Genomic DNA, 23,529 nt, shown 5'->3' with positions numbered 1-23,529 from the left:
TCAGAGTAGATTTTCTGTGCTATTACTGTGTCCTTTGGCCCAACCAGCCTCCACTGTGCAGCTTTTGACAGGGACAGGCCTCCTGCTTGCAAAGAGAGTGGCTGTAGCATGGGAGCAGATGCAGTGCCTGCCCTAGGAGAGATGCAGCATTTTCCCTTTTCACCTTGTGGCCAGTCCTTCTAATCTGATTTTACAAAAATAATTTTGAAAATTTAAAGTTAGGTGTTCTGATGGTGAAACAGATAGCAATATCAAGAAGACATGAGATTTGCCAGACGTGTTCCAATACATCAAATGATTGCCTCTTAGGTCAAGAAAGACTATTCCTTCTAATCAGTGATTATTTCTGATACAGAGCTCCTTCTGAACTGTAGTGGTAATAATTTTTATGTAGTAGAATCTAGAAGATCTTTGAAAATCCATTTTTTGTTCCATTAGTTATACAAAGTAAAAATGCATTCGCTGAGATTTAGAGATGCATTGTCTTTTTAAGGTATCTGTCTCCCAATTTTATGTGCATTATAAATGAAAATAGGAACCTAATGAGAAGGCATTAATTTGTACTTTAGTTTTTATTCTTACAAAATACTGAGAGAAGGTTTACGGAGAAATCTTGACTAAGTAATGAGACAAACAGTTGCCAAATGAGGTACAAATTTGGGAAAATTGTATAAGATCATAAAATTTTGGGGTAAGGAACAGTAATATTTTTGTACAGATGAAAAGCCACCTTAAAAAAATTCACATGACCTAACCTGTCAGTCAAAAATCATTCTGCACAGCCATAATATCAAACTGTTGTCTGACAAGATGTGTGATTGACTGCGCAGCTGAGATATAGCACATCCACCTGTAACAGGGTCTCACCATGGACAGTGTATCAATACAATGCATGTTATATAAACTAACATTGCTGTATTTTAACACTCTTTTCCCTCTGTTGGTCAAACACTGGCTGGTGAAAGCAGAAGTCATAAGGAAAGGCCAATTTGCAAGCTATCTAATGCTCAACATCACAGTTTCCTATGGCAAGTTTCCTGGCTCACTTGCACAAGTGTCAAAAGAATCACAAGTGCTTATATTAATTGTACTCTCATTATGAAAAGCGATACCATAAAAATGGTTCCCTTTTTCTTTAATTTCACCGGTTTCACTAGTTTTATTAGGATTTTTTCTTAATCTTCATTCTTGAAGCATCAATTTGTGTCAAAATCCCCAGTATAATTGTAGCTTATTTTTAATATTTGATGAAAGCAAAAAGTCATGGGCTTACCCCAAAAAGCATACAGTTTACTGTGACACAGCCTCTAGTCATGTGGAATAGGGGGAAAGCTCTTTGGGTAGGAGATACGTTCCGCTTCACTGCTGAGTTCCATTTTCTAGTACTTTTAATTGTTCTCACAGCACCATCTTAGTCTGTTTCTGTGTTGGTCTTCGAGCTCATTTTAACTCAATTTTCTTCCGTGTTCTCATCATACATATGTGACAAAAGGAGGGCAGAGTTTCCCATTGCTCTGGTTGTTGACAAAGGAAGCCCATTGTACTTGAGAACAGCTGAATTATTATCTCTTTCAGTGTACAATAAAATGTCACCACCATGTCACAGCTGCAGTACACATGCTGACACTAGACTTGGAAAGCACTAAAAGCAGTGAGGGCCATAGCAGAACCACTCAGCTAAATGCCTGTCCTTTGAATTCACATGAAGAACATTAACTAAAATTCCCAGAAACAGCTGTCAAAAGATTAAAGACTAACAAATTTCTGTCCTCAGGCACATGAAATCTCACATTCTGATTCTCATTGTTTTGCCTGAGCAAATCAATTGTCAAATGGAGAGTGCTTATTGTTTTCTTTTTCCTTTTTTTTTTTTTTTTCTTTCTTTTTAAATTTTCCTCACTAAGCATGTACAGAGTTCATAAAGGTACCCAGTAAGACTGGGTACATGAATGCTTTACAGCTGGAGTCCCAAGAAGGACCTTGATCCTTGACTATAATTTCAGTGTGTGTTTAGTGTTTTGTGAAAACTCTGACCATGTAACCCAGAGCAAGTTTAATTATTACTGTACTGTCCTCCTTAAAATTCTTGCTTCACTGTATATTTAGTGGTTACTTTTGTATGTTCACATGTGTCAGAGCTATGAGAGTTCTGAGGGTCCTTCTCCCTCTTCCACAGCTGCCCAGCCTTCTCTGCATAATGTGGGGATGGCAGTGAGGAGCGGGTCAGTCCTCATTTGACTTTTAACCATAGTGAATCTGGTCTTCCACTGCAGTTCTCTGCTCATATGATCAGGAGGAATGAAGCTGGTGTACTTAAGAGAAGAAAACCCAATATGTTCTGGTCTTTTTCCTTTACTTACCTTCATTGTCATACTGACTCCACTGAACAAGTTCCTCAAGTTTTTGACCTTGCCTGTTAGCTTCAGTAGTTACTACATATAAATGGGGTTTGTCCTCTTTTTCCTTCCTTTCTTGCCTATTTTTTTTCCTAGTATCTGTTTTCCCACTACTTCCCATTTTAGCCCTTGTCTATTCTTTGCTGCAATCTTCAAATTCTCTTATTTGGGTCTGAAATTTCTGTCCCTCTCCAGTGAAATTTGCTGTTCTCAGTGTGCTGGCAGTAAAGTGAAATGTGATGAAAACCTGATCTCGGAAGGATTCTTTGCTGGCATATCACTGATCAGATTTTTAGTAATTTTTACTTTGCTTACAGCGCACTAATTGAATACAGCAGAGCAGAACAGCAGGGGACAGAAACAGAAAACACTGAGTCCTGACAAAGGCTTTCTCTAGGGTAGGTGCTCTATTAGCATCTCTTATTAGATGGCAAATGCTAACTACCCACAGACAACAAAGCAGTAAGATCATTCACAGATTGAAAACCATTGAGTATGCACATCTGTGGATATTCAAACACTGAAATCCTGGGCAAAGTTGTAGGCCAAGTTGCCTATTCAAAAGACTGACATTTTTAATGTTTAGTTAGAAAATGCTGGTTTTGAAGAGACTAGAAGCACATGTATTGTCCCTAAATCAATTTCAACATGTAAATTTTATCTGTATTCATCATTTATTATAGCTGTCAGGATGCTTGTTGTGACCCTGTAAAATGTATTAAATGATAATAATTTTTTTTTTCTGTTTCTGTTTGACTGCTTTGTAGGCAGTTGGAAAATACATGTTATATTTGCTGCATTACTTTTCCAAGTGAGCAATTTTGCCACTGAGAGTGCTATTTGCCAGTGAGAGGCTGAGGAGTTGAGAACAAATGCAGAGATGTATTATAATTTCAAATGAGAGCAATTAGAAGAATATTGGCCCTTGAAAAGTAAAATGGAAACAGTGAAACTGATTTGTAGAACACTTCCAGTGTTAGGATAATACTTCTGTCATACAAATATTTGAACATCTGGATGTTGACTAATGTAAGGAACCTATCACTATATCATTGAGTCAAATAGTATTAAAGTTTTCCAAGAACTGAAAAGACAGAGGCCAGAAAAATACATTCTAGTTTCTACACTGCAAACAGGTATCATGTTCTTTTGCATTTAGTCTCACATGCTTTTCACTGTTTATTTATTTATTGTTTGGGGTATCATAATGAGGAAATTCTTCTATTTGAAGGGAAAAAAAGATAAGAGCTATTGAATTTCATGAGAGTGCTCCTAGAATCTGGATTGTACTTCAGGGTTTTTTTTGTGTAATTATTTTTAAGCTGTCAGTATATATTTATTTCAGAGTCTTATGAAGATACGGAAAACAATAAGTAAGTAATAAAATTGAACAAATACAATAATGCCTTTCTAAATGCAGTAGTTTAAGTTTGGTCTTACTTTTTCAAAGTGTTTTCAAGTAGTTTTTGCATCAGTGGTTTACCAAGCTTCCTGCTTTCACTCAGTTTAACCCAACAACTTCTTATACCAGGTAAATCAGCTAAATTCCTAGGGACCACTCATGTTACTGGCAGTGATGTCTCTTAAGGAGTCTTTGTTTGGGATAATATGGATGGCTATATAATTTAGAGATTGTCTCCTAGGTATTATCCTGCTCCTCCTAAATACATGTTGTACAAGGTGCAATCTGAATAATTCCTGATAAAGCCAGATTGTCATTCTTTTCTGGGATACAGGTGAACAGTGATGGTATTTTCACAGCCCAGGGGTTGCAATAAGATTTATCGCTCAGTGGAACTATGATTGGATGAGCTGTAGGAGAAGCCTCTGCCCTGTCATTCAATCTTTTACTCATGATCTAGTTACCTGGTCTCAATTTGCCTGGTCTTTGTAGCCCACAGGAGATCACTGTTTCCCATATATTTCTCAACCTCAGCTAAAGCATCCCTCCCAATCTTGACAGCAAGAGCTAAATGATAAAATAGGTGTCTAGACATTGCTATATTGCTGTTCTTAGAACTAAATAGTCTTTGGTCTAGATGCCCTATAAATAATTGAGACAGTCTAACTCTTTGTGAATTAGCAGTGCTTCAATTCTTTCTAAGGAAGCAGAATGACTGCTGTAAATGGTATCCAAGCTTTGTGATGTTTCCTTGTTGTAAAGTAGAATGACATTTGGGGCTTCTACACTATTACAGTCAAATTGCTGCTCTAAAGACAGTTCATGATTGCAGTATCTTAGAGTGGTGTGATTCAGTTTGTCTTTCAGATGGCCTTTATCCTGCTGCTGCAATTTAACTGATATGTGTTTTTGAAAGAATAATACTTTGAATATTTTTATTGTTGTTTAATTTCTTTATGTATGCATATTAAAGTACACTCTGTCTCTGAAGGAAGAGGGGACACACAAAGGTCTCCAGTCTAGTGATCACTAAGAATTCAGAGGTTTTGTTTCCAGCTGTGCAACAAATTCTTGTGTGACCTTGCTCAAGATGATTAACCTCTGTGCACAATGAGGACAATGAACAGCATTTACCAGTCATCAATAAAACTATGCTAAACATAGGAAGTTCTGCAAGGTATTTGGGCATCTTTGATAGGTAGATAGTGTATATGTACTGAGTCAGGCAGAGGAGGGAAATGGTCAGAGAAAAAAGCTAGGGTTGAAAAAAAATGGAAAAAGGAAAAATATCAGATAAAAATTTAAAAAGGGTAGGAGATGAGTGGGATTATGAAAACAATTGGGATCATTTGAAGGTGAATAATTATAAAAGATGTGGTCCTATTCAGTGTTAATAGGACAAGCAAAATACACCAAGATGAATGCATTTTTCTATGTACTTCTAAAGTGGTGAAGCCAAAGGCCTTTCTGAACCTTGGGAATTTTCTATGCTGATCAGCTTTCTTCAAAGCTCAAGGAAAGCCACTGTGAAATAATATATGAAATTCAAAGAGGAAATATTTTTTCCAATGTATGTTTTACAACTTGTATTAAATGCTAAAAATTACCATTGAATAAAACATAATGTGAAGAAGAACATCATTCAGGAAAAAGTATAGTTGAGCTAAGTTCTCATTGAAGAAGTATGTTTCAAAATATGTTTTGCTGGGGAAAAATTCTCCCTAGTCCTTACTTCAGTGTATCTCCTTTGCTGCTTCTTTTTTACTTTATTTAGGCTCATCCATCATGGTTTGGATTATACTTCATAAATACATGAAAAAAGTTATAAATATTCACTTTGCACACCACTTTTTATGCAGAGAAGCATAATTTATTCTGAAATCATAAGTATCAGTATCCAAATGCTGTCTCAATCAGTATTCTTATTCAGGGAAAATAAAGTACATTTTTACTTTTATTTCCCTAATTCATTTCCCAACATTAAAAAAAAAAAGACAACAAACTGCAACAATCTGAGTGTTCTAATTTACCATATTTTAGATGACTGTAAGTTTTTGTATTTACTGCTGCCGAACAAGACTTAGTTTTTTGCTATCACAAATAGTTGATGATTTTCAGTTAAAAGATTGACTAAAGATGCAGAGATTGATAATTCCCTGAGTGTGGGTTGAATCTGGGAAACGAATATTAGAAGATAAACTTGATTTTCCATGGGAAATATATATAGATATAGATATAGATATAGATATAGATATAGATATAGATATAGATATAGATATAGATATAGATATAGATATAGATATAGATATAGATATAGATAGAGATAGAGATATAGATATAGATATATAGATATAGATATATAGATATATATATTAATTATATAATACTTCCATAGAGAATATATTAATATTATGACATTTATATATTATTAAACCAGGTGAGAGGCCTGACAAAGCTTATATAGTTGCAGTATTTAGCAGAAAACAATCTGTGGTGTTCTGAAACACTACTCAGTTGAGCAGCCTTATATTAGACTGTACTGATCATGAATGGAGACTTTTTCTACAAATAATTGGATTACAAGTTTTTCTGTCTGACAAAACAGTTAAGATCACATTGGTAGGTAGTTTGTCATGATGTTGATACAACATCTGCTTGCATCCAATGCCTCAAGACCATTTTCATGAAAACCCCTTGGATAGAGTCCATTTGTTCTCTACCCAGGAAAGCAGTTCTACCATGTGCTGAGCAACGTCAGTGCCTGTTCTCTCCAGTGTGAGTGAAGAGGCACAGCCCTTCTTAGGGGATGCAAGGTAGTGTCAGCACAGATTCTAAAGCTGAAATTCCGTTCTTTGCAGAAGCTCTGCACAAAGCCTGTGCATCATTTAATTCTTCATAATGGAGCTCAGAGTGGATTTGAAGAAGCTGATAGGCTTTTTGCTCTCTTGTCTGCAGAGGGCTGAATTACACCCCTGGTGAATACACACAGTAAAAAGGCAACTATAGTGCCTCAGGAAACACACTATATCCCTTTGCTTTGACTCGTATAACTCAGTTTCAATTTCTGATGAAAATTCTTTGATATTATGCTGATAAAAATTGTTGTACATTTTGCTCCCTTCCTATATTATACATTGAGCCTCACTCTCGTACTGTGATACAATGTGCAAACTGAAAAGTGAAAATGCAAAAATAGATGTAGTCCTGCAGACAAGAACAGGCCTCCCTCGTGGCAATGTGAGTGAGGCTCTGTGTGTTGGTGAGGCTCCTGAAGCAAAGCAGTGGGTGGGTGAAAAGCAGAATTAAAGGGACATAAAACCAGTAATGGGGAGGAGATCTCAGCAGGAAGCAGGATTGGAAGAGGAAGTGGAGGCTGAGGAGGCACAGTTTTGATACTGATTAGCTTTAAATCAGGTGAGCTAGCTAGATTTTCCCTACAAAAGAAGTTCTGATTCTCAAGCCTAAATGCGTGAGCTGCTCTATACACAGCACAGAAATGTTTTAGAATTTATGTTTTGTAAAATACCCTTGGTGTGTTTTAAATTCGTGTGGGTATAGCCAATATATCAGAGCAAGGACCCCATGGATTTGTGATAATATCAATAGCAACCAAGCAAACATGAAGAGTAATTCAGATATACTTTTTTAAAATAAAATTACTTCAAGTCATGTTTCCAGGAAAACCTCCTAGCTGAGATAGTAAAGCAATCTAGTGGATATTTCTGAATTTAGCTTACTATTCAGTCTTTCAGTGATTCCTCATATTGTTGAAACATTTATAGAAATAGCCATTTTGATATGTGAATTAAGAAAGATATGCATGCAAGTAGGTCAGATTTGGCATTAGCATTTTACTGAGGTTCTCCTGTTAAGCCTGTAACTGGATGCAGACCTTCACTGAAAGGATGAGGCTTTTATCTGATACAAAGGAGGAGTTATTCTCAAAAACTGATATGATCCAGTTATCAGTAGAACAGTACCTCTGGTGCCCAAGTAGAATCCACATTTCTGTGTATTATGTGCTAAACAGCCTAGCAGAGTTGCTTCAAAAAAATGTAGTTATGAATCATTTCACCATTGATTTATATGTTGGCTAATGAACAGTGCAAATTCCTATATGGACATTTCAGTGCTAAAGAGGTTTTATAATTAAAATATTAATATGAATTCCAGATTGAGCTTCCACTGAAAGAAATCAGGTTTTGTTATATTACTAGAGCTTACCAACAATTATACCAGAGCTGAGGACACAAGTTGTTTTGTGACGAAATATTGGAAATGGTTTTATTAAAAACTTTAAATTGCACTTCTCTTTCTTGCCATGATTCAGTGGCATTGGGAATTGTATTCTTAAGTAGCTCCAGACAGAAGAAGTCAGGCTGAATCACACGTTCAGGTGAGCATAAACCTGCAGCTGCCACTGGGATAAATGCCTAATTTTAGTCTTCTTGGACCCCAAATTAATTTGGTTCAGCATAAGCTTCTTGTACTCTTATTTCACTAAGTAGTTCTCCTGTAGTTCTCTTTTTGTTGGGCTTATGATTACTGAAGGATTTTTATGTGTATTGGTGTCACACATCAACATAGAGGAAGGCATGATCTGTGTCCCTCTATGTGGGACAAGTTCTGGCCTTGCATGCTAGGACACATGTATAAATTGAAGTGCTGAAGCTTTCCTATAGTGCAGCTAAGAACTGGTGAGATGATCCGTAGAGGGACAGGACCATTTTCTGCAGATTGAAAGCCTTAAAGTTTGAGCAAAAGTTAGTCTGGGAGACCTTACTTTGTTTAGCATGAGTATATGGCACCGTGCAAGTGTCTCTCTGTATATGTATTTTGTGAAAAGTATGCTAAATATTCCACTGTACAATATTGTCTTCAGTGAAGAGTGAAAGAATAACAGAATACCAGATATTAGTAATATTGTTTGCTATTCTATGAGAAGGAACCCAGGTATTGCAAAGGTGAATTCAAAAGAAGTAGCATTATAGTCCAGAAAGAGGTCTACGGGTATTAAAGCTCCTTCTCTTCCTACCTTGAGGAAAAAATTCTCCTCACAACTCCTTTGCTTTTACTTTATTGCAGTCAGGGCTCTGTTGTTCCAAGACTACATGCTGCGTATGACCTTGTGGAAATTTTGCAGAACTGGCTTGCCAGAGACACAAGCATTGAGGGTAGACACGAAACATGTATCACACCAGCTTTCTGTCAGAAACCTTCCTAACTAGGCTTCTTTTTTTCCCTTGGAGTAATAGGCTGTTTGGTCCTGTCTTTTCCCTCAGCTTATTGTCTCCCTCCCCGTAGTTTCTCAACCTTGGCTTCATTCAGTACCTGTCCTTCTTATGTTCCTAGTTTCTGCCCTTGACTACACCCCACTATTGCAAGTATCACAGAATTTCTCAATAGCTGTCATTAAACCAACCCCTCTGTTTATTATAGCTTTTCTCTTTCCCCTGCATGCTTCTGCATGTCTATTTTCAGTGTAAGCACTTCAGGATAAGGTCTATCTTCTGTTTGTAGAGAGTCTAACACAATGGATCACAGGTGTGGGGCACCAAAATTATTATATAGGATAGTAGGTCTCCAATTATTAATCCTCCCCAACAATGTTTCCTTCATTGGAAGGAACATAAAATTAGAAAAAGAGCGATTTTCTATGTTCTTTTGATTTATAATAAAGCTGTCTTTTTTTTTTTTTTTTTTTGTTGGTTTTTAAGTTTGAAATTAAATTTGTTGGCACAGGAGGTGTTGTAAATAATTTTGTAAACTGCCTAGGGCTATCTACATCATAAACTATTGCTGAATTATCAGATAATGCAAATAGACAACTCAAATGAGAAAGTGTTTAGAGATAAGTAAAATGTGAATTCTCCTGCCAATTGTTTTTGGTTTTTTTTTTTTCTTCTTCCTTTTCTTTTTCATAGCACGAATTATCAAAACAAAACAGTGGTGTGAAATGCTTCCATGTTTAGAAGGAGAAGGCTGTGATTTGCTAATCAATAAATCAGGCTGGACCTGTACACAACCAGGAGGACGGATAAAGACAACCACGGTAGGTGACTTCTCTGTTCTATACTTCTTCAATTTCTTGCTCACTTTGCTTTGTTGAAAAGCAAGTGAGATTTTTAATTGTTTTTCAGCACTTTTATGTAAAGTTTATTGCCTCATAATTAATCTGTGTGCCCAAGTGTGCATGCTGAAATACACAGCAATATTATCACAAAGTACAACACTGGAAAAGATAACAAAGGAAAATGTATCATTCCCATGGTTTCTAAGAGTAATTCCCATTGTTACTAAGAGTAGATATTATATCAAGGTTTTCTGGTAAGACACCAGTGGCTTAACTAACATTTGTATCCAGCCTGAAGACATTATCTTATTGTTTCAACATACACAAACTTACGCTGTGTTAGTGTAGGGTGTAAAACTCACTGTGTGGTCTAACAGGGTGAAAAGAAAGCTTTCTCTAGGAGTTCCAAAGAAAATATTTTTGCAATTCCGGCCCTACTGGAAAAACAAGTTGCTCAGATAGATCTTTGGTTTTCAGTGAGATCTACAGAAAATATAGCAAAAGATCCCTTTTCCCAGCTTGCTTTGGCCCTGGTTTGTATTACTTCTCAGTTCTCTGATTAGGTATCTTGGGGTATGTGCCTGTGGTGAAGCTGAAAGTATATATAACTGTAACAGTTTCTAGGGCTTATAATGTATCAGATTTCTAGAAAATGTTCTCAAATGCCAGTAATTCTTTGACTTAATAAATGGAAAAAATTTGAAGAAGTATAATAGAGCAATTTTCTGCTAACTCGCTAGGCCTCTTGAAATTATTTCCCGTCCTTATAATCTTTTTTTAGATTTACAGGGAGCTTGAGTATAATTTAAATAAGTGCAATTTCAAGAATATTTAGTCTTAAAAGTACTTATCAGTGAGGACTAAATTAATGCCCATCATTCCCTGCACAATTTCTCTGTCTGAGAAGGAGACAGACCGCAGTATAAAAACTCTTATTGTTTAGAATGCCTGTTTTTAAAAAAATAATGTTATTTCATTTTTTTTAAAGGAGATTTGATCATACTTTATAAGATACCTGCAAAACAAATTTTATGTCTTGTGATCACAGCTTTTATGCTTTTGTATTTATCAGATACGATATTCCTTATGGACAGGGCTATAAAACTTAACTCGTCTCTCAGGTTTTACTTAAATATAGTTTGCCTTTAGATCTTTTGTATTCAAGCTATGTAAATATTTTTGCATTCAAGTTATGTAAGAGTGGCATTAAAAAAAAAAAAAAAAAAAAAAAACCAAAAAACAAGGGAAGGAAAAAGTTTTTAAACATTATTGCCAACATTCAAGGGCCAGGAGGTCTAATACCATAAGGTTGTCATACTTGGACTGTAGTCTTAAATCTTGTTAATTCAGGGGTGTTTTCTGTATCTGAGGTAAACGGAAAATCCTTGTACTGTGACACATTGCCAGCTGTCATTTTTGCTCTTTATTTGATGTTTAATGCTAATGGCATGACTGAGTAATGGAAAGTAAGCAGAGGATCTATCCTTCAGTTTCTGTCTTTAATGAAGTGATTCAGATATGCTTTTAGATTGAACACCAGAAGCCTGATTCTGAACTCTTACTTGTCTCTATAGCTCTTTAATGCTATTGACATGAATGGAATGACTCATGAATTTGATTAATGTAAATGAAATCATAATCATGCCCCATCAGTAAAATTAAGACCACGGCAAGTGTAATATTGTAAAACAGACTCTCCCCACACAGATACATCATTGTCATTGGTAAGGAAAGATTTTGCCAGAGAGACAACTGTAGAACAGCTCTGAGCATAAGTCCTCATCTAACATCAAGCAGTCTTCAACAGTTGGTATCACACATGCAGACACACAACAAACACACAGTACTTTCCAGTCAAGCCAGACTAGCAACTCAGAATCTTACAGAAGCTCTGAATGCAGAAGGGGGAGAGGGGAAAAAAGACAAGAAGAAAAACAAATGCAAAACCCTGCAATAAATTCTAGCCTATAGTACATTATTAGTAAAATATTAAGAATTTTTTTAAAATGTTCTTTGGCTGCTTGGTTGAGGAGTAAGCTTTGGACTATGGTAGTAGATTTGGAAACTGTGTCATAAGATGGCTCCATGAAATTCATGACTGTGATTAAAAGAAAGAAAAAAATTCCAACATAAACGCTAAGAGGCATTATTTACTGTAGCAATATTCTCAGCTCAACAGCTGCTAATGCAGTAACTGCTGTTTCTGCTCCTAATCAACACATGAATTGCCGTGCACTATCGTATTTAAGAGTGGTAGGAAGGACATCTGGCTGGGAAGGGCCAGAAAAATGATCACGAGATAATATGGGGGAAAAAATGTCCAGACATAGTGAATTAGTTACTGTATCCTGTTCTGAAGTAGAAATAATTTTTGACCACATCTCCAGCAACATCCAGATTAGGTCCTTCATTTTTTTAACTGTCAATTTTGTTAAAACACATTCATTAATCCAATATCAACAGCCCTTTCCTGCTGATATAGCTTGCATCTCAAAGAGATTTTTGGTAGTAGTTACTGAGCTATCATACTGATAGCAGGTCGTATAGCAGAGATACCACTGATCAATGCTGACAGTAATTTGTCACCCATACTAAAGTCAGAACAGTGTTGAACTCTGATGGACTGAGACCAGCTGTTGTGATAATACCAGCTTTTCACATTGATTCCAGGAGGTTTTGTAGAAATGCAACCTTTTAAGTACTGGGTTTAGAAGCAGCATGTGGGAAGATAGGACTTGTAGAGATCTTATAGATGACATGAGCTCCCTTTTAAGTGAGAATATACTTTAGGACTCATAGTTAAATATGGTTCTTAAAAAGAAAGGAAGAAATAAGATTTGTTTTCTGTAGATGAGTTAAGCATTTAGTATTCTTTCTATGAGAATTCCAAGCAAATAGCAAGTGAACATACCCATCGCTGAAAAAAAAGTGCAATTTATGTAAAATATTTGGAAAGGGCTGCTGCTTTTTACTTTATATTTTGTGTCAAAATTGTTTACACTTTCTATGCAGAGCCAGATTTTTCAACTGGCTGGCACTTTTTGTGATCACCTCTGGAAATAATGCAACCAAATCAGAATTCTCTCCTCACATGAGTAGCAGTGTTTTATATCCATTTTGTGCTCACTTTGCAAAGCTATAAATGACTACACAAGGTGCAAGGCAAAGGAAAATCAGAATCAAAGTGTACTCTAAATGGATCTGGATGTCACTTCTGCCCTGTTGTTCTTTCTACAAGGTGTGAATGACCCAAAGATTTTTCATCTGCTAAGAGGCTTTTAGAATTGAGGACCGACTGGGCTAACTGCCAATCTGTGTATTAAGAGGCTGACTGTCAATGCAAGGAAACAATATGGCAGCTTGCAAAAGAAGATAGCAAGAGAATACTACACAATTGTTAGCAATTTTAGCATACTAAGTGCTTTCATATAACAAATGTCCTTACAGTCACTTAAAAATCTCCTGCCCTTAAAAATTTCTTCTCCTTTTGCTATCGTCGTTACTTTTCCAATGAATTACTAAAATTAAGCTATATGATTTTTAAAAATATTTAATAGTTTTAATAGTGCCAGAAGATGTGCCTCTTTTTTTTTTTTTTTTAAATAAGTTGCTGAAGGGCCTTTCCATTTTATATTTCAAGTGTAAAACTTGCTTGTGTATAGATGAGAAGATGCAGAATGTATTGTTTTTACAGGGGAAATTAATTTTTAGCACCCAAGTGTAGATATGTTGTCAATGATCCATCGCTACCTAATTGTTACTTAATTAATTCCTTCTTCTACATAATGTGATTTCAATGCACGGAGCTTAACAGAACATTCATGCGCCAGTTCCTCGGCAGCTAACCTTTTAAACCTTTGTGGTTTTACTGCTAAATTAGCTGAAGTGGGAAATTAAGGAATATGGAGAAGCTAAGAGAGAGCTCACAGTGGATAAAAGGTGTAATTACTCTGACATGGAGCTCAGTGCTTAGCTAGTAAAATTTACTAAGGATCTAGCTCCACCAAGGGACCTGACTTTCTTAATAGAGTTTACTTACACACAGAGCAACTTATCATTAATATGAATGCCTCACCATTAATATAAATGACATGCTGGCTGGGTTGGAAAGGCATTTGTTCCTTACCCTGAAAAATACAATACATATTTGTATTGGCTGTAATTTAAATCATAATTTTTTTCAGCAAAGCTTTATCATACATATATGTATGATTAAGGTAACTCAGATAAAATATACTGGTATGATTTTCAGCACTGACTTATGAGCAATGTGTTTTCACTCATATCCTTACATTCAGGTAAAAAGTATATATATATATATGTATACACATATAAATATACATATATATCTATATATGTTACATATTTGTAACATACTTGAGAATTTACTTTTTTTTAGACGGAAGATCAGCTGGATATATCCTGAGGCCATGATCTAGTCGTCTGAGCTTGGGAACTGGGAGCCAGAAACTCCTGAGCTCTAATCCTGGCTCTGACAGTGACTACCTCTGTGGCCTTGGGTAAGTCACTGAACCTCTCTGCCTCAGTTTCCCCAGCAGTAGAAATAAGATTAACAATTCTTAGCTCCATAGGTCAGTGAATTTGGAAGTCCTGACTTAACATTTTAAGAAGCTTATCAGTTCAGATTAACTTAGAAATAAAAATATTGTTATGTATAAATGTCCTTATTGGTAATATTCCTGCTATTGTTAGGTATTCACATAACACTGGTGTTCCTGTATTTAGCCTCACCTACATTCCAGCTCTGAGTCTTTCTAAATGTGCATTTCACATCTCCACAGCTCAGCTGATTTCATTTGGTTAAGCTGGTTTTGGAAGTATTTTGACATCCTGCCAGTTCTAGTTCTGTGTCATTCCAGGATACAATACCTCCCAAAACAAGCTTTCAGGCAGCACCAGTTTAAAGCAGTGAAATGTTGCATGCATGCCATGCCAAATTAATTTTCACCCCTCCCTTTTGTCAGAAGTGGTCAACTTATGAAACAGATACGATAATACCAATTCTTTACACATCATAGCCATGTGCTTCAGTGTCCACTCTATAGATCTGTCAGCAATTCATCTGCTAAGCTCCTTCGCTGTCCAAATTGTAACAGGATCACTACATATGGACCAAGATTACAGAGGACACTTTTCCACGGCCTGGTTTATCCCCTCACTCCAAGCCAAGTATTAGCTTTCAGAAACAAGATGGAAATTAGGATCCTGAATTTTTCATTGTTTGTAGTCAACTGTTGGAGAATCAGGATCTTTGTCTGTATTTAACCTATGGGACTATCTTTGCTTCAAATCCCATGAGCTTATAAATTTTGAGTCCCTATGTCTTCTCTGTCTTTTCTGTGTGTCCCTCTTCATGATGGCATGCCTGCCACTGTCTTGTGGGAGATCTTAAGAGCAGCTGAAAGGGCTCTCACAAATACACTTTTGTGGTGAAATACATCATCAACTATTTTGGGTCATGCTCAGATATACTCACTCTTAGTTTCTAGTTGGTTGTCTGGAAATCTGGTTTAAGAAAACCTCTGTCTTTATTTCCACAAAGAATCATTTGCATTCTTAAGTCCCTCTGACAGCCAGTTTTCTGAGCTCTGAGTCCATTGCTTCACCAAGCATTATGCATCACAAAATCCTTTAAAACTAACTCAGGTCTCAGTAGTGTTCTTCTGAAATTGACATTTGATTAAGATTTTCCGAGACCACACCACTTAACTGGAAGTTAGCCTGAAATAACTTATGTATGTTAAAACATTGATGTGTTCTACTATTCATATATACACACCAAACTGAGAAAGGGTAGAACATGAACACTTTCTGCAGAATAACTTTGGCAGTCTTGTTGAGATCAAAAAATCATGATATCTGTATCTGTTACTGTACATATGAACTGGCAGAATTAGGTTACTTTTAATTAGCATCTCGTTCTAATGCAACAGCATATCTATAGAATCAGTCCTAGTCATTGTACAGTGATTTAACTGAGCCTTTAAATAGTTTTGTATTAATTTGATGTTCTTGGTAGTACTAACATAAATTATGAGAGAAAGATACCAGTTCTTTACATGATATAACCACATGCTTCAATGGCCACTCTATAGATGTGTGCCACAAGGCCTAGATTCAACCTATATATTTCCTTGGCTTACAAGATATTTTAATGCTTTGAGGAGTTTCCATTATTCTCATTGTTTACAAAAGGTATCCTAATCTGCAAATGTGTCATCATTGACAGTGTTGGAAATAGATTCTTTGCTGTTAATTTCCAAGAAAGGTAGTGTGGGAATTGGATGTCGTAATTCTCAGAAAAGTTAAATATCATGTTTCTAATTCTTGTGTTAGAGAAGAATAGCCCCTTTAGACAATTTACAAGCACAGTGGTAGGATGCCTTTGTGGCCCCATGTCTTAAGGACTACATGCCCAAAGAAATCTAAATAGAAATAAAATCCTCATAAAGCTGAAGCCTTTCATGAAGGGGCTGTACTATTCCTTCAAAATACACAGGTTTTCTTGCATGTTAGTAATGCTTCAGCTAGTACAGTCTTTTCAAAGCTGTGCACTTCTTTGTCATACCAATATGTTGAAACCTCCACATTCTATTCTCTGTTATCCTTATCAAAATACACTTCTTCACGTCAAATAAGTAATCATCAAGTCCTAAGCCAAAATGCTAGCAAAGATTTTGTGATTTTTGTAGACTTTAGGTTGAAAGGAGCTGTCAGATACTTAAAGAACTACCTTAAAGAGATTAACCGCCTTCCGCTGTCATGAATGCTGAATTCTATTGATATTCACTTATCCACACTGCTTAAAAAGAGACCAAAATTTGTGCCGAAAATGACTTGTAGTAAAATGGCATGCAAAGTGAAATCATAATTTGTTAACATCTCAAATAAATAATTGGAAGAAATTAGGTAAACTCAAGTTTTGTTCTTCACTTTTAGAATATGTATTTTCAGATTGTAATGAAATATAGTATACTAATTTCTTTTGTCTTTTTAAAGCTATAGAAAATATGAATGCTCACTTCTGCCTGGGCTCTTTCAAAGATATTGCCATTATTGTGCAAATAAATAAACAATTTTTAGAAAGATAAGAGTTTCAGACATAAATTTTCCTTCATGTTTCCTCTTACTTAACTCATATTCATATTGGGTTTTCTAGCATTCAGTCCAATATTACTATGCTAACTTAGAGACAGGCCAGCTTTAGATTCAGTGAGGTAAATCCAGTTTCTGATTAAAGCTTATGAACTTTGGCTTTTCTTTGTTATACAGATTAATCAATATTTGAAAGCAGTTACTGCACTGTAAAATGAGCTATGTTTTGATCAATTTGAGGTCTGAACTGTCAGTTTGAGGAAGTAAACAAAAGCTATTTCTACCCAAGGCAATAATAGTAATTTTCAATAATCTATTTAATGGGTTTGAGCAAACACCAATCAAAGCCTTTGGGGTTTTTTCTTTTTCCTTTTTTTTTTTTTTTTTTTTTTGAAATCAGAAGTCTGAAATGTAAATAAAACCACATCTGTAACTTGGCAAGTTCATTGACTACTATATGATAGTATGAATGCACACAATAAATTGCGAATGTATTGTGAATTGAAAGAAGATTCAAGTGTTCAGAGGCTTTAAAAGCTGCATTTTAAGGAATGTCTAAATTGTTAAATTGGTCCTGATAAACAGAATTTAATCTGATAAACAGAAAACACTTTCATTTTAAATTCTTTCTAAACTGGATCCTTTTCCAAGATACCAGTAAAAATTATGTTTTTATATGGGGCTAGGATTCTCTTTCATCTTTCCAAAATAAATTAAAAAAAATAGCCTAAATTTAAAAATGCAAGGCTTGGGGCATAAAAATTGCACACCTATATTGGATGGTTATGGCATCTACCTGGAAAATTTGCAGGCCCATCAAAGAGTGTATGTGAATATTGATACTTTTTTTTTTATTATTATTATTCTTTAACACCCTGGTCACCATTTGCATTTAAATAACCTTTCCAAATACTGAAATAGCATGGTAACTGGTCTAAGAAATAAGCATGTTATGAATTAGTACTGAGATGGACTAAAAGCATCAGATAAACCAAATCCCTATCAATAATGGTAACATTGGGGCTATTTGACAATTCTAAGCTAAACAGACATTCTAATTGTGATTTAGTTTTTCTCAACTTATCATTTTAGTGCCTTCAGGTACTTAAGGGTATTGATGGGATCTTGCACAGAGTGAGCATCTGTAAGATAGAACCTACAGACCACTGCCCTTGTGGGGTGTCAGCTGGAAGCCAGGCAGAAGGTGCTGCTTCACTTATGGTCTGTGTTAAGCAAATAAATCTCATTCCTCGTCTGCTAGATCAGATAATTTGAGACAGTGCTGTCTGCTCCTACCATGTATGCTTCATGATAGATTGATACTGTCTGAAGCTACTGATTTCTTGCATGAATATGGAAAAAATCAATTTTCATTTAATAAGTGACTGCAAAGAGAGACTATCTGAGGAAACAAATGTGGAGATTACTTTTGCAATTTCTTGCATTAAGTAGCACAATGCACTGTAAGAAGGGATTCAGTAGATGCTGAGCGCCATGTGTTTGAGCCAAAGGGGACTACAGGATACTTTGCACGTGTAAAAAAAGATTTGATAATGCAAACAAGGAAGAAAGCTGGAAAGAATAACGCAGAACTTGGTATATAGTTTAAAACATTTTTTTTGTGGGCATGTAACGTAAACTTATGAAGGCTGCAAACTGGTATGTGATATCAATACCAAGAATTTAAAATGCTAAAATTCTTACACACCCTTTTTGCACAATGAAAATGTTCATGACACAAGTGTTAGAAACTGAAGTTGTTGCACATGTATATCAATTTTGGAACATTTCCTTTTTTAAGAATGGCCATGAAGATTTCTCTTAAGTCATGCAAAGCAAGCTAGATTTCTTGGACTTAAAAAAACGAGCAGTGAATAAAGAAAATGAAAAAATGTTTTAGCTCAGGGATTTTTATAATAACATTTGACACATTATTTCTTAAAACCATACTTGAAAGTTAATTCAGAAAGGCCTGTCATATTGAAAACTGTCATTTCAACAAGATACTGATGAAGAACCTGTGAACAGTGCATAATAACACTTAACAGGAGTGTATTGATCTAGGTCGAGGTGGCCCAGAAAGTGACAGACTTGTGAAAAGTCTAACAGTACTTTATTAAGAATGGTTTCAAAGGCATAAAAAGTATTAAGCTGTTAAGTGTTATTGAAAATCTGTGAAAGGTAGACACCGACCAGACATTTCTATTTTTCAATATTCCCCTGCTATATTTTCATTAACCATTTGGAATAGAAATATTCAGTAACATTATGTCTGCACATAAGTTTCTTTACCTTGGAGGCAGACCTTAAGGATAAAGTTGCCATTTTTCTGTTCTAGTTAGCTCCTGCCTATGAGGAGTTTTCAGCTGTTTGTTTTCAACTACTCCTCCTGGCCACTTGCATATGAGCATGCAGGGGTGTGCAGAACAACAATTCTGTTTACATTGTCATGGGAAAGTGACAACCCAAAGCTTGAGCTATTCCTCTTTTTCATTAGATCTTATCAATCTCATTACATGGATGAATCAAGAGGTTGGAAGTGTGTAAAACTGACTGATCCTTGATCCAAATAAAGCCAGGCAAGGGTGGGACAGTAAAATCAATCAACCACATATACCATAAGACCTTTTCTTTTGACTGATAGTGCAGCTTTGTGGTACTCTAAACCAATATAAAGCCAGACTGTCCCATTACTATTCTCCCACTTCACTCTGTCTGTATATGTCTGACCTCTGTTTTGGCCAGGCACTAAGTGCTTGTGGAAGTGTTTGGGATGCCAAAATAGGCATCGTTTTTTGCCAGGTTAGTTTTCAGCCACATCAGTTTCTGATTGCAATACTGCAGATTAAATTATTCTAGGCCAAAATCTGTGGAGTCTGTCTGTCTTTATTAAGTAGTTCCAATGCCTTTGGGCCATCAACAATTGCTGATGGACACCTTGTTAGCTTTTTTTCAGCCAACCCTGCTATTCTTCCCCATTTGCACTTACCAAAGAGTTCTAAAGTTGCCTCTGAAGTAAAGACAAAGTGCATTAAATTCATCACTCATGTGAAATACACTAGTGCACCATGTCCTGAAGTCCATGTCCTAATCTGTGGAGGATGTTGTACTTTTCTGAACTAGAGCTTTTAAAGGTAGCATCTCTGTTTTCTAATGCATTTACTTTTTTTTTTTTTTCCTTGAATTTCTTTCCTCTTTTATTCTTTTCTTTTTTGTTCCTCCCTCTTTTCCTTTTTCTCCATGAAGTCCTGAGAGTTTTCCCTTACCGAACAATTCTTAGAATTGTTCTAGCCACAGAAGAAAGAGATATTTTGTAGTGTGGCAATGTCAAATGTGTGAACAGCAAAACAAAGTTGTCAGGGCTATGGGAAGACTGATGCTTAGTTCTTATAATAGTAGAGGTAGCATGTGAAAGATCAGGTACAAGCCAATTACTGTATTTTTCACAAGGACATGAGCAAATGTGGCCAACTTTACTATCCAGTCAGAACAGTGGGTACCTATCCAGATGTCCACCAGTACATAGAAATTTCTGTCCCCAGTGCCTTTGCAGTCAGATTAGGGATCTCCAGAAGAAAATTAAATCTCTTCAAACTGTTTTTTATCCCATGTCAATTAAAAAATGTATCTATATTTCATGGAGAGAGGTCTGTATCTTCTGTTCTTTCCCCTGATGAGTGTCAACTATTGAGTTTGAACAATATCTCCTCAGATCTCCATGTGACTTCAGGTTTTCTGCATAGTGCTTTAGTTTTTGAAAAGGGACTGATAAAATGTTCTGATTTGAGATATTTGCCTGGTGATCATGGCATTTTCCTGGAATGCAGGAATAGGAGATTCAATCACCCTTGTCATAAATAGATCTAGATGCATCCCAGATGATTGGCCTACCTACTAGACTGATATGCAAATGATGGATTGTCCTGTTGTCATCATCCTTGCTTGAGGTACTGCCAGGTCTTCCCTGATTGATCCTGGTGGTTTAGCCAGACTTCATATTCGTGTCTGCCTAAATCTGGAAAATAGTAGAGGGGTCTCAGTTTAGAATGTGAATCAACTTTTTTTATTTAATACTAACTTCAGAGAGATCTAATAAATGTAAATTCTAAAAGACATGCAAATTAAAAGATTGAATTTGGAAACTTTAGATGCTTATCATGTAACCTTTTAGGTGGCTTGCCTTTTCCTCTCATGTTACTTGCTAAGTGATCATGGCGATCATTGCAGAATTTTCTACTGACTTTTGAAATTTTTCCACAGTAAGTTGCTATTTGTAGAAAAATAAGAACTTGGAGCCATTAAGGAATCTGAACAGAGGCTGTGGATATCTTGGCTATTGCAGGCAATCCAGAGGATCAGATTTACCCATATAGTGCTGAGGTAAACATGTTCAGTGGAGGCTGGGGGAGCAATGCAAGATGCACTTGAGGGAGGAAGCTTCCAAACATTTAGGTTTGATGCCTAGCTTTATTTTTATAGTCACATTTTATGTTTTTATATTTAAATCAAATCATCCCATTACTCTCATTCCAGAACACAATTTGACACCAACAGCAGCACTGTTTTTGCCTCCATTTCATTAAGTGCGTACTTGCACTTAATCATCTGATTTTCAGTAGGCTTTGTTATGTTAAATATTGTACCTTTCATCTTTGTTTTTTCCTTTGTGAACTGCTGTTTTCTTTAGTCTTATTCTTGATGTAACTAACTCTTCTGAAATCAATTATATAACTTGAAGAATAAATATGTGTTTATATAATAATGTTAGATAGAAGGTCCTCCAATTACAGTGTGAATGCTTTCTCATATGTCTGTATTTCATCAGTAATCTCTTAGTCCTTCTTATGATAAATATAAATAAAATATATTCTGATAAAATATATAAGACCACTGGCAGATGTTTAAAATAAAATCAAGAATTCTTTGGTAGCATACTGTGCAGCTGTTCTGCTCAAGGAAGTGTGAAAATGTCTCTACCTGCATTGCTGAAATAGTCATAGTGTTCTCATTGTGTTGTCATCAGGCTCTTATGAGAGCAATGTATATACTTAGTAATGTAGGAATCCACTCCCTTTCTATCCCCTAGAAGTCATATTTTATTTTTCATTTAGGAACATCAAAATTGAACTGGGTCAAAACATCTTCTTACAGTGTTATGTGCCAAGCTTTTATTTATTTTTGATTCTAACACTAACAAAAGAATAGTTGTCTTTTTAATGGTCAACTGTTGTATTGCACTAAATGTGAACTTGAAGGAAAAAAAGGGTACTGAAAAAATCACATTCTCTGCAATATAAACATTCAATGAAAGCCAGAAATGCATGATTTTATAACACATTTTTATTTTAAATGCTTCAAATTAATGAATTTTAAAATGAAACAAAATTTGAAGCATCTCCTAAAGTGTTGCAGATGTTGTTGACAAAGCAGTCTGTATTTGAGTACTATTCCTGTTAAAAGATACAGTACTGAGCGTATTTGTCAGCTCTTCACAAAATTATTGAAGTACAGGGAATTTGCATAGACATAACACAATTTTTTAAAGGAAACAAAAATATCATGCACAAAACATCTGCCATATAAATGTCTGTGTATATGCAGACTTGTGCCATGAAACTGAACATTGCATAAAAATTTGGCACCATAGCTTAGAAGAGTATCGTAGCTAGGTTGTAAAGAGTGAAATATCTGCACAGCAGGGTTTATATGGCTTTTCAAGGAAATCTTCATTACAGTATTATTAATCTTAAACCAAAATCTGAATAAAACAGCAAAAAAGATCTAAACAAAAAATAAGGGAAAAAAAAAAAACCAAACTGAAACCAACCAACCAACCAAATTGCCCCAACCCCGCCCCCCACAAACCCCCCCCCCCCCCCAAAAAAAAAACAAAACAAAAAAAAACCCTCCAAACCAAAAACCAAGAGAGCCACACTTACTTGCATGCCAGGGAAATTAAGGATAACAGAAGGGCCTCTATAGATATGTTGCAAGCAAGAGAAAGACTAGGGATAAATGTGGACCCTCTCCAGAAGGAAATGAGAGACCTTACTACCCTGGAAAAAGAGAGTGCTGAGTTTCTCAATGATTTCTATGTCTCAGTCTTCAACAGCAAGTACTCCAGTCATGCCACCCAACTTGAAAAAGGCAAATGCAGAGACTGGGAGAATGAAGGCCCTCTGTAAGGGAGGGTCGGGTTCAATAGCATCCAAGGAACCTGAATGTGCACAATTCCATGGAACCTGATGAGATTTGTCCATGTGTCGTGAGGGAGCTGGCAGAAAAAGCTGTTAAGCCACTATCCATCATTGCTGAAAAAATTGTGGCAGTTAGGTGAAGTCTGTGATGACCAAAAAAGGGAAGTATAAGGGGCCCATTTTTAAAATGGGAAAAGCAGAAGAGCTGGGGAACTACAGAGCAGTCAGTCTCACCTCTGTGCCAGGCAAGATCATGGAGCAGATTCTCCTGGAAACTGCTGAGGCTCATGGAAGGCAAAGAGATGACTGGTAAGAGCCAACATGGCTTTACAAATGGGAAATCAT

The 23,529-nt window shown here is 35.9% G+C and overlaps 1 protein-coding gene across 7 annotated transcripts in view; it reads left to right on the top strand.

Moving 5' to 3' along the window:
- TAFA5 (TAFA chemokine like family member 5) overlaps window positions 1-23,529 on the top strand; it is a 415,267-nt gene that overhangs the window by 313,573 nt on the left and 78,165 nt on the right. For 6 of the 7 annotated variants that reach the window (XR_010027627.1, XM_063155443.1, XM_063155446.1 and 3 more), the window contains one exon: window positions 9,723-9,850. Coding sequence is in view for 6 of the 7 variants with exons in the window: in XM_063155443.1 (XP_063011513.1) it covers window positions 9,723-9,850 (128 nt within the window). In the remaining variant the exon portion in view is untranslated. Of the gene's footprint in view, window positions 1-9,722; window positions 9,851-14,270; window positions 14,368-23,529 lie in introns of those variants that run through there. The other variant, XM_063155444.1, reaches the window with a different exon arrangement.

The sequence above is a fragment of the Melospiza melodia genome, chromosome 4 (genome assembly GCF_035770615.1).
Source record: "Melospiza melodia melodia isolate bMelMel2 chromosome 4, bMelMel2.pri, whole genome shotgun sequence".
NCBI lineage: Eukaryota > Metazoa > Chordata > Aves > Passeriformes > Passerellidae > Melospiza > Melospiza melodia.
Note: the sequence above shows the minus strand (reverse complement) of the source record. Positions and strands in the feature narration are given on the sequence as shown.